Source organism: Lepisosteus oculatus, chromosome 1, assembly GCF_040954835.1.
Source record: "Lepisosteus oculatus isolate fLepOcu1 chromosome 1, fLepOcu1.hap2, whole genome shotgun sequence".
Classification (NCBI taxonomy): Eukaryota; Metazoa; Chordata; class Actinopteri; order Semionotiformes; family Lepisosteidae; genus Lepisosteus; species Lepisosteus oculatus.
In genome coordinates, this window is record NC_090696.1 from 65,908,058 (window position 1) to 65,926,297 (window position 18,240).

At 36.7% G+C, this 18,240-nt stretch overlaps 1 protein-coding gene across 2 annotated transcripts; it reads right to left on the minus strand.

Annotated features, from left to right (window-relative positions):
- Nucleotides 1-1,470: 1,470 nt before the first annotated feature.
- Nucleotides 1,471-17,382, minus strand: LOC102691675 (excitatory amino acid transporter 3-like). Of its 2 annotated transcripts, XM_006630017.3 has the most exons (12): nucleotides 17,124-17,381; nucleotides 15,965-16,105; nucleotides 13,295-13,387; nucleotides 11,753-11,864; nucleotides 11,589-11,631; nucleotides 11,133-11,237; nucleotides 10,512-10,696; nucleotides 10,218-10,325; nucleotides 7,809-7,931; nucleotides 5,452-5,646; nucleotides 4,392-4,526; nucleotides 1,471-3,303 (listed from the first exon to the last, which is right to left on the minus strand). In XM_006630017.3, the coding sequence occupies exons 1-12, from the start codon at nucleotides 17,203-17,205 to the stop codon at nucleotides 3,063-3,065; spliced, it is 1,563 nt and encodes a 520-aa protein (XP_006630080.1). In that variant the 5' UTR covers nucleotides 17,206-17,381; the 3' UTR covers nucleotides 1,471-3,062. The 2 variants fall into 2 exon arrangements, with proteins under 2 accessions (XP_006630080.1, XP_015200867.1); XM_015345381.2 differs by lacking the exon at nucleotides 4,392-4,526 and having other exon boundaries at nucleotides 17,124-17,382.
- Nucleotides 17,383-18,240: the final 858 nt, after the last annotated feature.

The following is an 18,240-nucleotide window of genomic DNA, read 5'->3' on the forward strand; positions in this document are numbered from 1 at the left end:
ATTTGGCACAGAAGTAGGACATGCAGTCCTAATTACCTGTACAATATATGGAAGGTCTTTTTCTTCATTTGAACAGTTCTGCCAAAAAAGTAATTTAATCAAATGTAATTTATCCCAAAACACATTTTTTCCTTACATTGTCTGTAACTTTGCACAAAGTAAGACCTCTGCTTTCTACCATGTCGGGATGCTGTTTCATCTTTTTTCTCTCTATGTCAAATTCCCTTACATATTCGCTGAACTCTGAAAACTGCAATTGCAGTCAAATTGTGAAATTATCATGCTGGACAAGCCAAATTTCTAATACAAAATTTTCCATTTTTCTTTATGGAGTGGAGCACTATTGTAGTAAAATTAAAGTCCATTTCACTATTAAACATTTGACCATGGTATACAGTAACTGCTGCTTTAATAACAGAATCCCATCACACTTTTATTATCTACTGTGTACATTGATGGAAAATTAATATATGCTGTGTACAGCTAAATTGGAAGAAAATTTATGTAGGCAAATTGCACACAGGGCAAAAATGTGGGTAATCTAATTACAGTAGTTTGGTTTCCTGGGGTACAATTAACAAGTTATTAAACACAATTAACTAAGTGATATACTATATGAGTTTATGCTACTGTACTGTATGTCAAATCTAGAGAGTCCTGAGGGAATCAACATAAATCTCTGAATGACACAGGCTACGTGGAGACCCAAAATGCCACTGTATGTTTTGCTCCTCAGTCAATATTATAGTGCATCTCATGAGCCTGACCCTGTTAAACGGACATTTGGCTGAAGCCGGGCTCAGCTGTTCAGGGAATGCTGTACAGAAACCTATGCCCTTAGGTAGTGGATGTGGGGCGACCTGGTGCTAGGCAGGTTTCAGGACATCTGAACGTCAATGCTGAGCGAAGGCAGACTGAAAGACCCGGAAATATATAGCCCCAGAGAGAGAGAGAAACACCGGAAGGACAGCAGAGAACTGGAAATGAGAGACAGGACAGAGAAGGAAGGCCCTCTGGCTGCAGAGGGTGTGACAAATAGTAGTGCAGATCATGACACCTACTTGTGAAACTTGTGAAATAGTTCACATGGAACGATATATGATTGGAATCAGAAGAAAATACAGAAAACTTAATAAAAGGAGAATCAGTGAATACGCAAAGACAGCTTGATAAAAGATTGAGAAAAGATAAAAGAACATCAGGCTGGACAAACTGAGAGAGATACTGTATGTAGTCAGCAAGAGACTGAAGAATTTCAATGTATTGGAAACAGACAATGTCATTGTGATTTTGGATAGTTTGCCACTTTGTGCAAGGATGGGTATCACACTGGCTTGGTGTGGTGTCTGAGTGTTATCTGTAACAGATAAATCTGATTTTTCCTTGAAACCAAAGCCCTTACTGTTAATATTCCTGAGATGTAGACAGAATACACATAATACACAGAGAACTGGACAAAGGAAAAAGGAATGTTTTTGTGATCAATTTTATTTTGGGGAAAAGAAACAGTACAAAAATAATTTTAAAACAATCAATTTTTTCCCAGAAAAAAACTCCCTCCCTCACTATATTTCTAATCTTTACAGAGACAAAGGAACTTAATTTGATTGGCCTTGATTTCCTTCTCATTAGTTTTTGAACTGTTACAACACTTTCTGTGTCCTTCAAATTCTTTTCAATGTACGCCTTTGACCTACAGTACAAGAAAGGGAATAAATTAAAGTTATGAAACTGCTGAGGATAAGAAAAGGCCTACAATAATAAATTGTGTTTCTAAAAGCCTCAAAAAGCAGTCGTGCCTTGATTGCCAACAGCTTCCTGTCAGAATCCTGGCTCAGAAGCAAGAAAGATGGTATTTCTCTCTTCAGCTCACTTTCATCTTTAAACCCAGTTCTGTGAACACCTACTGCCAGCCTCAATTACATTGTGTAATTTAGATCCAACTTACAGTAGTTTCTTAAGCGACAAATTCAAAGGTAAATTAAAGGATTAAAATAAGAATTCCAGCTAGTTATGCTTTTTTTTTCTAAATCCAATATTTCAGGTCTAATAATCATAATTCATTTATAGTTGATTCATAGTTACTCTCCGATGTAACACAAGTTAGTTGTGTAAAGTTATAGAACACAAATGATTCTTCAGGCAATGTTCAAAAGTTAAGCAGAAGTCCTATCCTGGTACACACTCAGTACGGGCTCAAAAAAGTGAGTTCTTCTGACATTTTTCTGTACAGTAAGTGGGAAATCCTGAGACAGAAGAAGCTACTTATGACTTCGGTGTCTTCAAGACAATGTGATGAATCAATTAAAAAGGCAAGCGAAACATAGACAATATAATAAGAAGAATAAAATTTAAATCTAGGGATGTTATGTTGAAATCGCATTATGCACTAGTAAGCTCTCATTTAGAATACTGTGTTCAATTTTTATCACTACTTTTTAGAAAAGGCATTCCTGCATTGAATAGCTACCGTATAGCTACCAGTATATTTGAGGATAAATAGAAATGTCCCACACTGGTCTAAGGAACTGAATCTAGTTTTAGACACAGAAAACTAAGAGGGGACCTGATTCAAGTATTCAAAATTTTCAAAGGCAATGGCAAAGTGGACACATCAGATATCTTAAGAATGCAGAGTGGAAAACAAACATGAGAAAACAAGTGAGCACTATATGTAAGTGCATTTTAAACTGGACACAGCTTTACCCAAAAGGTTGTAAGAGCAGAAGCCATATCTTTAAAGCCGATAAAATGATTGGATGAGATCCTGGGATCAATTAGTTACTAACAACCAAACAGGTTAGATGAGATGAACAGCCTCCTCATATTTACAGCCATTCTGCCCTTATGTACTGAAACACCTAAATTGTCCAGCTTGAGTCAGACACAGTTGCATATTAACACCTTCCAAATTGCTTCCCAGGGATAGCATTCATGTTAACAACTTGGGTTAAAAGAACACATGGTAAACAATTTAGTAATACCTTCATTCTTATATGATCGAGTACAGAATTAGACATTTAACGGCAATAACGTTGTCCTAATTGTGCTCTCTGCTTTCCCTAAACCCGAGAAGTCTCTGTGTGCAACAGGGAGTCATCTTTATCAGCAGAGAAGCCCTCATTAATGCAATACTTTTTCTCACACTCATTGTCATCTGTCATCGGTTCCGTGTCTAAAGGGCTGACAGTTTCCCTGTCAGAAGTAAGGTCATTGCTTTCCAGCTCCTTCACAGAGAGTTCGTGAACTATGCCGGCTCCGAAGGCGTCCCCGAGCACATTGATCATAGTCCGGAAGCGATCTCTGTTTGAAACAGACAGACAGCGTGTGAGAGCAGCACAAAAGAGAACGTTCAGCTGTCAGATAGCTCTTTTCTCTACTGTATGTCCCACATCCACAACTTCAAACACTCTAGATATTTCAGATTCCTCCGTTTTAGGAAATATGTAAATACTGTATGACTAGTGTATTTATACAGTATATACTGCAATAGCACCTTTGACTTTTATTATAGTAACTATCCCTAGTAACCGCACATACAAAGTGTTAGTGATCTTCAATAGTTACACAACTAGAGTTGCAAAGGTGGTTTATTAACCTGCTATTATTAAGTAGGTTCTGCTTTAAATTTGCTTTTTATCTGGTCAGATGACATGCATTCATTATTCTGGGAAAGTTTGTATCACTGTTTTCTTTGCTTTGGACAGTGACAGTTATTTTCACTATTACCTACAGGGCATGAAAAAGTTTGAACATTGTGTAACAAGAAGATTAACAAGTACTATATACAGAAAAATAAATGCTGAAAATTCATTATGTAAACCTACATTTTATTTTTTTCTTTATTCATTACACCATTCAATTCTGATTTCTGAGAAAAAATGTTCCACATTTTTATCCACAATACAACACAATATGGTTCTGCATCATACCCAGATCTGTATCCACTATATTTAAGATAAAAAAGCAGATTGTCTGAGAAAATAATACAAATGTTTTCTTGATGTTCTAAACTAGATGTTTTTACACCTGTTCTAGCTTACTCAAACTTTTGGGATGTTTTTCCACTGAATGTTATTGTTGCAGTGTAACAAGTCACTAAGTTAGCACTTACTGTAGAAGGATGTCATTAACATTGCTTTCTTCCTGAATTTGAATTGTAAACATGCCTCGTTGTAAACGCAATCCATCTGCAGTAATGTTCCAATGTTTGAAACAATGCAATGTGCATCTACCTTTGACCAATGTCCAACATCTACAGTATATCTCCTGGGCATTGACAAGATTTGGTCATTTTTACTGTAAGCAACTGCATCTTCTGTACATAAAAGACAATACATGTGGCCAAAATTGTATTGTAAATGAATTTAAAAAATGAAAAAAGAACTTACACCAGCCAGTCTATGGTATAAATAATCATAACATCTTCAGCTGGTAAGCCCACAGCAGAAAGGACGATCAAAATGGTAACAGGGCCTGCAGAAGGAATTCCTGCTGCGCCAATGCTGGCTAATGTTGATGTTATACTAAACATAAACACAAGTAAGAGATTCTCCATCAACTTGATGACAGAAACAGACTGTGAGGAATCAGCTTACAACAAGAAAGGCTAAAAAACGTAAAGCTAACATTTATTACATCAATCATAAATGTCTCCAACAATCATCAGAAGTTCAGATAAAACTGTTCCTGGAAACCACCTGATATCTATGATATCTATGATATCTATGATATAATAGATTATATCTATTGGGTAACATTCATATCTATGAGTTGGGTAACTCTGGTAACATTTTTTTTTCCACAAAGAAAGAACAGTGTCATGTCAGGTTTTGTCAGGAAATGTAGAATGTGGACATACAGTACTCCTTACATGATTAATGATTAATCTTTTGTTCGTTGTTTCATTTCATGACTCCTTTTCCCAGCTACATTCCAATTATTCTGACACAAGAGGAGTCCTGGTAATGCTTCGTTAAGGTTATTGATCAGATTCAAGCCATTGTCCATGCATTGGTGTTCTGAGGTTTTGAATCTGGGCTATGTCATTAGCTGGCTGTGAATGGAATACTCAAAGCAATAAAGCCCCTGTAAGTTTGCCTGGCACCTGTGAGCTCGCACTGCTCTCAGGGAGAGTTCAGTTATAAGTTCACTGGAGGCATTACGTATTCACAATGTGAAAAGGTTGCACAGTGCACATTTTGGATGACGTACTGTATGCTGGTAGTCCTTCTTGTGTTGGTAAGAGGATTGCAGTGATGAGTTTGCAAGCTTAAAAAAGGCATTCCAAAGCCCCTGAACAACAGTGTCTTCATTGCCAAAGACTTAACATATTACAAACATAATACATATTGTATTGCCAAAACCCATTTCGTGTAGCAAGCAAGCAGCCAAAACAGTACTGAAGAAACTGAAGTCGATATATAATAACTGAAAATGTCATTGACGCACCTGATAGTTATGATTTTACCAACATCCAGTGTGTAGTCATTCATTTGTGCAACAAATATAGCGGCCACAGCTTCGTAGAGAGCACTCCCATCCATGTTGACAGTGGCTCCTATTGGCAGCATAAACTGTGTGATTCTCTTGTCAATTTTGTTGTTTTCTTCCGCACACCGAATAGTCACAGGCAAAGTTGCAGAGCTGGAGATTAAACCATGCACCGTGAAAATGAAGAACATTTCTTTGAAAAAATGGAGAACAGTTTCTTTGAAACATAGGCTTAAGGCCATATCAAGGTTAGTAATGTTTTATTTTATTGAATTTATAGTTTATATATTGTCATATGACAATATAACCTTTAATGACAAATTAAAGGTTAAAACATTTCAGAGTTAATGTAGTTGAAAAAGGCCAAAGGAAAATACAAGCTAAGTTAAAGGAGAATTAGGGGCAACGTTGTTAGCCATATGGCAATTATTGCATGTGAGACAGCTTGATAATTGTTAGGAACTACTGTAGCTCTCAAGTTAAAGTGTCACAGACAAAACTGAGGTGAAAATTGTAGGTAGACAAGGTGACAGCATTTAAGCAGCTGTAGAGAAAAATATTATCTTTTTCTCATCAGCAAAATGGCGAAAGAATTTCACTAGATGAGTGTGGAAAAGAACATTAAACCTGTTAAACATACACTTTAAATATGGTCTTTAAACCTGTGATGCGTGGCAGCACACGGCCGTACCCACCAACTGTAAAACTGTTAATGCAGCACCTTTTTGTAGACCAATACATCTTACTTCTACTGAATGCAAAATTATGTACACAACAATTATAACTAAACTAGAGGACTATCTGTGTGGCAGTAAGACTCTCTGGGATTGTCAGCATGGATTTAAAAAGGGAGATCTTGTCTGTTACATTTCTAATGAACTTGTTAGAGTTTTTTGGACCAAGAAATCAGAAGAATAAGAGATATATAGAACAAAGAATATGATATTTTACAATAACACTTTCAGAAACGTTTTTAAATAAAGTTCATAATAAAAAAGATTAATTCTCCAAATGCAGGCAGCAGGCATTCAAGATAATTGATGCATTTCGATTTGCTTTGTTAACATATAGGAAATGGTGTACAATTAAAAAAAGCTTATAGATAAGGGGCATGTGCTCAAACTCTTGATGTAAAGAGTGCAGTATCACAAGAATCTGCTTTAGAACCATTGTTGTCTGTGATGGATATCAATGCTCTAGATAATGGCATAGCTAGAAAAGACTTTCAAATCAAGTTTACAGATTATACAAAATAGTTGGATTAACAAAAACTATAGAAGCTGCAATGAGTACGGAAATATTTATACAGTATTAAGGACTGGTCAGATTTTCTTGTGTAGTGTAGTGTTTCTTGCAGTGAACAAAACACATATTTAAGAAACACTAAACTTTCAAAAAGCTACCTGTGAAATATAATTAGGTTTATGTTGACAATTTTTTATCTTCTAGAAACAGAAAATAACAATAAAATGGTAAATTAATGTTAGGATATACTGTACTCAGGTGTGCAGGTTCAGGTCATCATGATACAAGAAAGCCAAGAAATATATTGCTAGTCCAAAGAAGAGCAACCACGAACTTTCCCAGACTAAAAGGAATGTTCTAGTTTGATCATTTGAAAAATAAATTAATTTTGAAGAGAGAAGACCTTGGCAAAGTCAACACAGCAGTTTCAGAATTAACCATACAATACAAACCAAAGGCACAAATATAAACTGAAGGAAAGGGCAGTTAAAACAGAGAGCTTTCCACAAAGGATTATGAGAGTTTATAACAAGCTATGTGGTCATGTTCATGTAGTCCATATCATTACTTTCTTTCAAGAAACAGCTGATTAAGACCCTCAGATCAATTATCAACCAAAGACCAACTGAGCTCGATTTTACAATATTTTCTTGAGCTGCAACATAATCCAATATAAGCTCTTTCCTGATTTAGTTTACTTTCATAAGGCATCTGAACAACCACTTGTCTGGACTAATGAGTGCTCCATTAACTTGGAAAAGGTGTCATAGACAAATGTACCGTAACATAGACATGAATTAAAGTTTAACAGACAAATCTTGAAATAAATAAATTAAAGTTAAACAGACAGTTATTACAATGAATAAATTAGTTATTTTGACTATTTACTTCTTACCTCTAGTACTGACTTAAGATAGAAAGTTTTTTTTGTTATAAATGATTGCGGTAGTGTAGTGCAGTCAGTAACTCTCCGGACTCATAACTCCTGGATCATGCATGAGGTACTTTACTCAAGTTGAACCAATCCAGACCCTGGTCTTATGAGATGTGGCTTGATATGATTTACCTACCTGGAGGAGATCATAAGTGCAGTCACCAGAGCCTGGGCCATCCCCAGCATGAATGTGAATGGGTTTTTCCTCACGATAATGAAATACAACAGTGGGAGGCACACAATACCGTGAATAGCAAATCTGGAGATGACAAAGAGGAAATGTTGAGTATAGCTGCATTTGCTCTCATTCAATGAATGAAATTCACTTAACAGGAAAACTAATCATTTCAGCCCCTATTTAAAATTACTTCACGATTTCTTTTAAGAAACGGGGAATAGGCAATCTTTGTAGTTAAATACACTTGATGGTGTCAGTAAAACCAAGATGAATGAAAAAAATAAGGTTCCATGAAAGACAGCAATTGTCATGGAAAAATGACAAATACCGAATAGATACATACCGTACTGAACCATTTCATTATGATATTTGACAGACAGATACTGTATACTGAGCATCCAAAGAATCATATTACAATAAATTGTTGTGTACAGCCAAGCCATCAAGGGAAAGATCAAGCATGAACGTCTGTATCCTGAATCAAATCATTCATCGCACATGTACAGCTTGTATTGTTTCCAGTGGTGACCAAACACACTACTACCCGGTTACTTTTTACTATAGGCACCCTGCTGATCAATCTTGTTGATGACATATCAGCTAATCAGCATAATCATTTGACCTTTTTCATATCCATTCAATAAAATATCAGTGCACCTACAAATCAAATATGACTGCATTTAGCAAACAGCAGAGAAGAGCTATGCTTTGATAGGGCAATTATAATTCCCATTTATAAACTGCAAATTAAGAGTTCTATATTTGGTAAAAGTGAACCAAGATCCTGTTTTGAAAAGCTAAGCTGTATTTAGCATCATGTTATGATCTGTTACTTTCAACAGCCCTGTCACAAGATAAGAGCTTGTGCAGCTGTGACAGAATCTAAGATGATACCGCTCTAATATTCCTCAAGGTAACAGCACATACACTGTATGAAGGTTTCTTCTGCTTCTTCAAATGCCCAGCAAAATATCTCGCAATGCCAGTTTTGTCAGACCCAGCTAGAAAGGGGTGGTGTGGTGGCTCTGTGGCTAAGGATCTGCACCTGTGGCTGGAAGGTTACTGGATTGTATCCTGCGGCCGGCAGAGGAATCCAAATCCTACTTTGGGCACCTGATCGAGAACCTTAACCCCAACTGCTCTAGGGGCACCGTATACAAATGTCTGACCCTGCGTTCTGACCCCAAGCTTTTCTCCCTGTCTGTGTATCTCATAGAGAGCAAGTTGGGGTGTGTGAAAAGACAAATTTCCAATACAAGAAATTGTATATGGCCAATAAAGTGATCTTAAATCCAATTTCAGTTTTCAAACAACACAAGTTAAGGATTTTGTGTTCACAATTGAGCCCATTTTTAGCCCTTTGTATTTAGGTCAGACCTCATTGTGTAGCTCTGTTTAACATTTTTGAAAATTGCATTGCAGTCAACTGTAAAATCAAGTAACAGTACAGATGTAATTGTATTTTTTTTATTCTATCAGAACAGCTATACTGTCCAGTAACGTGTTGTCTGAATAGTAGCATGACAGAAATGCTCAAATCTGACGCAATAAAGGGCACAGCAACCACCCACGCCAAGCACTGGTATGTCAAAACATTTATTTAAAATTACAGTGTTGTATGAATGTGTTTGTGTGGGGAGCGTGGATTTCAATACTGTATAATAATGTGATCTGCAATGCTTCCACGCCGCAGTTTTGATTTTTCCTCAGTGTGCCAACTCATCCAGCCTCTAAGCAACTATCTATCACTTAAACACAGGAGCTGAATTGTGTGATGTCAGATTCAGTTACAGTACATCCCCTGACCGCATTGACAGTTCTAAATCTCTGCTGCTTGATCTGTGCGTCATTCTGATCTAATAAAACACATTCTCTCAAGGAACACCATGAAGACCATGGAAGACACTTAAACCTGGACTTTGCAGAAACTGCTCGTGATCCATTCTGATTAATTTACCAGGAACCCATTGCATGAATGGACAACAATTGTTTGAGAGAGATAGCCAGACAGACAGACAGCCAGACAGACAGACAGACAGACAGACAGACAGACAGACAGACAGACAGACAGACAGACAGACAGACAGATAGATAGATAGATAGATAGATAGATAGATAGATAGATAGATAGATAGATAGATAGATAGATAGATAGATAGATAGATAGATAGATAGATAGATAGATAGATAGATAGATAGATAGATGGTCCTGTAGGTTGGGTGATTGGTAGGTTGGGTGGGTGGTTGTTGGCTCGTTGGTTGAACAGCACCTTGCAGCAGACAATTACAGGTATGCCATCTCAATGGATTCCTATGTCAGCAGACCTTTTAACATTTAGATTTACTGCACAAACAACAGTAGCTCACCCACAAAGCACAGTCACCATGTAGAGTCCAAGCTTTCGGAAAATATCCCAGTCATCAACTTCAATGATCTTGCCAGCAATTAAGAACATGATTCCAAAAGGCATGTAGCTGCAAATACAGGAACAAAAGCAATTATGGATTTTAATGGAATAGAATATAAAATTCATAAAGGGAAAGTATTTTATGTAAAGCTCACCCAGGACTCAGTATCGAAAGTAAAGCTCCAGAGGAATCTATTAGGTTTGTCTACTTTCCTTTAGATGCCAAAAATGACAAATATTCAAAATCTCATACCACATAATGATTTTAACTATTTTCATAGTTGCTTCATTTATTGCTTCGAAAAGTTCACGCAGAATTCGTCCTCTCTCTCCCATTTGACCAATGATGCTCCCAAAGACCAGGCAGAAGACAATGAGACCCAAGACATTAATTCCATTGGAGTACTGTCCCACTATTGTGTAGTCCTCGGTCATGTTCTGAAAAGTCGAAAAACCGAAAACAAGGCACCACAGACTTACTATTGTCTTCTTTATTACATTTGGCATTTTGCTTAGGGTAAACATTGGTTTATGTTTCACTTTGGACATTAATTTTCAGCTAAATGAAGGAATAAAAACCACAAATCCAGCAGCCTTTCTACATGGAGACACATCAGTAAGAAACGTCTTTCATGAGATTTTGACAAACCACAAGACATTTGTATTATCATGCTGTGTTAGGTTCCCTCAATGTGAACGTGAATGAATAGGTAGAAGAATGACAGGACATCAAGTGAATATAGCTCATTTTCCCATGATGGTGGAGTAAGCAAGTCGCATCCATAACATGCAGCATCTGTTTTTCTAACACTGCTCTGTGTTTGAAGGACACTTGGGTGCTCTAGATGTCTCCAGAGGCCTTGAAAGACTTTACCTCTCGCACAGCAGTTGTCATGACAGCGGTCACTGGAGAACCAGGGGTGGTGTTTTGCTCAGGTTTATCTGGAGGCTTTTCAAGTTCTTTGCGGTGTGTCTTGTACTGAAATAACAAAGCTAAAAATTTAGATATCAGGAGCTCAGCATCTGTCACCTAGCACAGTGTTTGGCGCTTTCCTTTGCTTTACTTGAATTTCACAGTGGTTAAATTTGGTAAAGCTGTTATATTAAAATAAATGGTCTTGCAGCACACAGCAAAGAGGTGGAAAGGTTACTGTATATACACAACTTTATAAAATGCTGTGACATCAGTTTGTGCAGATATTTTAGGTTGATGTGTAACATTTTAAACCAAAAGCTGTTTCAAGAGTTTTTGGAATTTTTGAAGGAAGTTTTGATACTTATTGTTAAATTACAGCAAAAATAGCAAATGAGGCATTAGAAAGTGCCTTACCTGTTGAAAACAAGTCTGAATAAGATTTTCTGGAAACATATTCCTGTGGATAAGAGCAGATTGTACAGTTTTGTCTTAATAACATGAAATTATTTGGAAATGTCATGCATTATTTATTCTGCATTCATTAAGGAGAGAATAAGCTGCAACAAAAGGATTCTTACCTGAGAAGGTCCAATATTGCATCCAATGTAGTGATCTCATGAACAGATTTGTTGTCATTGTCCTCTGACTTTTGAGAAACTCCAGGCTTAATTGTCATCACCAGCACAATTCCTGTAAAGTATGTGAAACTGTCAAAACATATCTCAGTTTGAAATACATACTGTAATGCTGTTTATTCTGAGCTTGGAAGACCCTAAGACATTTCACAGGTACTTCATTATCTAAGTTGTTTATATCTGTCGATATTTCCAATATTTGCTTGGCAATGTTGAAATGATGGAAAGCCCAACAACTTTGCTTGAAATTAAATACCAATTAATTTCAACAAATGAGAAATACAGTACAGTGCTTATATCTATACCATTATTGTAACTGAATATTTATTGTGTAAATGCAGTAATAACATTAAATGCAATATACTGTACAGTATGTTTAGCAATATACCCCTTAGTGATACATTTTAATAATTTATTTTCTTTCTTGTGGCAAGTTGGTACAGCAGTTAGCATACAGTAGCTGCCTTGCTGGGTCCCTGAGTTCAATTCAGGATCTGGGGTGCTATCTGTGTGGAGTTTGTATGTTATCCCTGTGATAGCCTAGGCATTCACCCTCTGGGTGCTCTGGTTTCCTCTACAGTCCTAAAACATACTGGTAGGTTAATTGGCTTCTGGGAAAATTGGCCCTGTATGTGTTTGTGCCTGTGTTTATGTCTGTGTCTGGCCTGCAATGGACAGGTGTCCTGTCCAGTGTGTACCCTGCCTTTTGTCCATTGCTTGCCAAGATAGGCTTCGGCTCTCCTGTGAATTGGGAGAAGCAATTGGAAAATGGATGGATGGAAAAATTGATATTCTTTCTTAATAGCTTTTTTGTTAATTTCGTAAATTAACAATTCTAATTACATTAATGTATTACATTGAAATAAACAATTAAATACTTTAACATTACTTTAAGATATCATATTTCCAAGTTTCTTACAGTTTTACAAAGATATGTAGGCCTGAAGCTAGAAAACTGTAAATTCAAAACCAAACCAAGTGAATATTCATTAAATTCAATGCACTACTTTGTTAAAGTAATTTATCTTAAACTTTTCATTACACTGAAAAGACTGAAGACTGAAAAGACTAAAGGAGTCTCTTCAGTTTAGTATAATATTATATTTTGATGTTATTTCAATACAGCATAGCTACAACTCTATAAATGTGTTTGAATCCCCTTTTAATTGCATGTATTTAAATAATCAAACATTTTGGTATCTGTATATTTGTTGCAATATTAAACGAACTACTGTAGTTGTCTAATTCTGAAATCAGCTAAATAATTTAGTAGCCGTTTTAGAAAATCACAAGTGTGCTAAGGACCTAATACTGAGTTAGTATTCATGTAACACAGACAAATCTGGTGACATCCTGACTATGATTCTTCCCAAGATCCAGATAAATGGGATCATCAGGATAACATGGGGACTCTACAGGAACCTGAGGCCAGAGAAAAACCTGGATGCTAGGCAAGAGTGGAGGGAAATAATGTAAAAATCCTACCCAGGATGACAGCGAGAATTGTTGTAGATAAGTAATATGTGATAGCACGTAAACCAATTTTGGTGGAAAGCCCTACATCCAGAGATGCCACACCTGCAGAAATAACAAGGGTGTTGTCAATATCCAGAGAAAAGGCCGATTGGCTTACACAATTGCCCTTTAATGACTGTAACAGCACTAAAATTATACAAGAGTCTGAAAATGACATATGCAGATAACTTATTCCATCGGCGTTCATTTTGCACATACTGTAGATTTTTCACTTCATTGTGGACAAGAGACTTTATTAACTTGTGAACTAGGCAGTCTTATTTATATATAAAAATGTGTTTTTTTCAAATGCAAAGCAGAAAAAAAAAATCCATATTTTCACATAATTTTTCCACACAAAGACCTGGTCTATAAAACAAGTTTTCAAAGTTCTGTTCATTCAAAGAATTATTCCATACACTTTCCATGTATGCCAGTTTTAATGCAATAATTTGGGTATGCAATAACTTTTAAATGCAATCATATGTGCATGCAATAACTTTCTTTCTCTGTCTCCCCAGAATGTGGGGATTTTGAAAAGCAAGAGTGGATCACTTAGTAAAGGCACCAGGTCATAGTACCAAACACAGGTTGTGCTCTTCAATTTGGACGCTTATTTGAGATGGGTCATGTCAGCAGGAGACTTTGGACTTGGAAGACAACTAATAGGGACAAGACTGAGAATCATCACCCTGGCCCAGGTCAGTTTTGAGCCACACTTCTGGAGTACCTGCTGGCTTGTCGTGATGGAACAAGTAAAGGTTTATTCCATGCTGAAGAAGAAAAGAAACACTGCGTTCGGGTGTCATCCGAAGCAGGCTCCACAGGTGATACGTTATGTTTCTTTTCCTCTGTTTTCAGCATGGAATAAACCTTTACTTGTTCCTTTGCAGCCTACGCATGCTGACGCAGATACCTGCTTGAACTCTTCAGCCAGCTTGTAGTGGTGTCAATGAGTGACGACCCACTCATTGTAAGTGGCCACATAGACTGTAGTGGAGCTACTGTATGCAGCTCTGATGAGTGGTTTGGTCATAGGATTCCTGCCATTTCTCATTGTTTCCTCACCCTTACCTGTGCGATAGTCTTGTTCTCTTCTTGTGCTCAGAGAGACGCACGATTTTCTTTAAAGCCTTTTGGTGATAAAGTTGGAGATGACAGCAAGCAGATAGTGTTTCCAATTTCAGTTTATTTTTATATTCAGTTGCTTTTTTAAATTTCAGTTGAGAGACTTCATTATAAAATATAACTTTTTCATGCTTTAACATAAATTATATTTGTAATTTTTGTGCATCCTCTTTCCTTGTACACCTACCCTTGCATGGCTTTGTGTCAAATTCCTCATCCTCCTTCACAATCAGTTTTGGCTGGTCATCCTACATTGCTTCTTTTGTGCCAGAAAACACATCATCTTGCAATAATTATTTTTTGTGCTACTTTGTTGTTTTCAGCAGGTGTCCCGATGGCTTATACTCACATTTTCACACTGTTTTGCAGCATTCAATGTATTTCATTTTTCATTTAATGGATTTTCTGATGCTTTCACTTAAATACTGTCCATACCTCTCTGATCTTCTGCTCTTTACTCAGTTGTAAATTTCAATCAGTTATTTTTTCAAGGTCTTACAGATCCAAAAACCGGCTGATTTCAATTCTCTTTGAAAGAATTAGCATAGTTCTCTTAGGTAATCAGGATTAAGTGATTTGGACTCTACACAAGTTACTCAATCATGAATTTTTCAATTTTTAATGAAATAGTTCTGCTGTCTTAGGTGATATTGCAGTTATTAAGTACTAAAATATTTTGATTCATTTAACTCTAATATATACTTGCAAAATCACCAGAAATGGTGATATTTAACATATACTAGATATCTAAACTGTTATATATAAAAATGCAATGGTTTTAAATGACCCAAAGCATTTTCCAGATAAGATCCACTTCATCCACCACTAAAGAGCAGCATCCAGTACAGTATATGAGTAACAGATTATTGGCACAGCCGCTCATTTTATTTTGACATTGCACTACGATTTAGCTGAACAACAGCTGGGTAGAGTGGGGAGCTGCATCAGCAGGACGCTCGAAAGAAGCAGTAGAGCTTTTATATTTTATACACCGGTAAGAAGCTCTACAGTCAAGCCATTATTGTATTTATAATGAAAGTGTGGGGGGATGACAATAACCAAGATCAATCAGCCGCAGCTGTCTGTAAACAGTAATCACTCCTTATGTCATTTCCTCACCTACAATTATATATATTACACTTAATCCCCTCACTCCCTCACATACGTCTTTTGCATTCTGCTTCTACCCTATCTCTTTAGAGATACTGTACTCTTTAGTCACTCCGCACTCTGCTTGGGACCTACAGTAGCCTCCTCCCCCTGTGGTCAGGAGTTTAGCCCTCTGCCAGGCAGTTTAGGTTAAATTTTATTGTGACTAAAACACTCAGTACTTGGTTATTGTCATTTCTAGTGAAGCATTAATTCTTTTCACTCTTCAGCATAGAATTAACCCCCACTCGTTTCAAAGTCTAAACTGAACAGACAGCAGTGACACACAAGCTGCCAGGTGCCCTCTTCCTTTGCCTGGAAGGCTAATCAGAGGCATGTTTATGGGTGCTGTGATATTTATACCTGATATGACGCTGGAAGCAATGAGCGGTAAGATGATTAATTTGAGCATTCGCATCAAGATCTCTCCAGGGAACCCAAAGTAGTAAATATCCAGGTGAGAGAAAGAAGCATATTCTCGCACCAAGACACCCAATCCAATACCTGCAAAAGGAACAAGAGTAAATCCTAAGTCACCTGCCCAAATGATCATCTTATCTGGACAAGCCCAGAATATACCTCTCCTTGAGAGTCTATCATTCTATCAATGAGATGTATTTTATTTTTTGATTCTAGCATACTGAACTTGTAGCATACTTTGTCTTTATAGTGTAGTTGTTTGGTCTCTCAGATATACAGTAATATTACAACAGTCAGCCATGTGTGACAGTGCCATTTTTTAACCGTTAAACATCACTGTTTAAATGACAAAACCATGAGTGAGATTAAAATTGACGTGTTTTGTGAAATAGTAAATAGCAGCAGTACTCTGTATTTCAGTTAAATGCTTTGAAATTCCTACACATCTCCAACAAGAGAATAGAGTCTTCCCTAAAAGGGTATCACCCTAGGAAGTGTCTCTTTATCACATAGGAGGACAAGAGCAGATCTAAAATCTCCTGTGATCTCCAAGTGCTCTGCAAAAGGTTTGGAACTCAACATCAGTCATCTTCACTGTCAAACTCTAGTTCTAATTTATTTAAACAATCAGCTAGTGTTCTCTTTTACACTTTTACAAACAAATTGCTGGTCTTAACTGTTGGACAGTTTCTGTGAAAGCAAAAGTACATGTCTGATGGTGTATATAATACATCACATCCATGGTACAAAATTACGAAAGCCTTGTTCTGCGGGTCAGTATTTCTGACTTTATTTTAATGTGTAGCCCAAGAGCAGCCTACCTTGCCCAGAAAAACTGAATATTAAATGAAGCAAGCTCCAATTATCTACAATTGTTTTGCTCACATATTTTACTATGCAAATTCCTGACATTTAAACACAGCATCCAAATCTCAGCATTTAGAATATGCCTCACCATGTTTTTTAGCTTGGGAAATGTTTTAAAATCGTATTGTTTACTTTTCATAACAGGAACAAATGTTCAGGTCTAAACCATTAAATAGGTCAAGAAATATTGTATTTTTTCTTGGCTAAAAAAAACAAGTTGGACAAAAAGACTTACCCAACATCACTGCCGTCACTGTGCTGAGCAGAAGCCAGTTTTTCTTGAGAAACATCTTGAAATTGTATCCTTTTCTCCCCATCTTCTATACTTGGGAGGAAAAAGAATGAAGAAGGCAATAACGTGAGATGGTTCTGTGAGCTGCTACTTTTCTAAACTCGCTGTGAGTCGCAGTGCTCTTGAGTGCTGGAGGGACTGAGTCATTCATTTTATTACCTGGATGGGAGTGGAGTTAACCGCACATAAACACTACCTTGTACTTCGCCATCCCTCTGCTTGCTCTTTGTCCCTCAAGGGACCTTGTTATTGTTTATCTCTCAGTCTTTTTTTACTTAAAATAACTTTCTGAAAAAATGAAACATCAAATGCCCCCCGTTGATCTGCAGAAATTAGCACCGAGGCATATTGTAAAGTTAAAATTTGAAATCTTAAAGCTAAATATTTTTGGAATTGTAGATTCTGATCAAATTAGTAGACATTGAGGTCAGGTTTCAGTTGATATCATTAGGGTGGTAAAGCAAGCACTGTAGAAGAATTTAGATCAAATTCAAGACTGGACAATCACCTAGCAGATTATGTGTAATGTAGACAAATGCAAAGTATTACATGCTGGTACATAGGGTAGCAAGCACCAAAACTGTAAATATAAAACTGGAAGCACTGAGTTTGAAGACCCAGCTTATGAAAAATAGTGTTTATGTTGACATTAACTACACCTTCTGGGTAATGTGAGGAAGCAATAAAAAGGAAATATATAGTTAAGCATAACATTTAAATTAAAAAATGCTATGTTTAAATTGTACTACAGACTTGTAAGAACTCATTAAGAATATTGGGTACAATTTTGGTGACTTCTTAACATAAAAGATACTGCAGCTGTTTTATTAGTCCAGCAAAGAACAATTATGTACAGTACATTGTTGAGCTTAAAGTAACTTTATTGTCTGACAGGCTAAAAGAGATTAATCTTTTTAGCCTTGATTGGGAAGATTTTTGTTGAGACCTAATTCAAGTGTTCAAAATCCTTTCAGCTCAATAAGAGTCTTCAAAATTAACAGTGAAAGACAAACTCAGATGAAAACTAAGGGGAAGTGAAACTGAGAAAATGAGGCACATT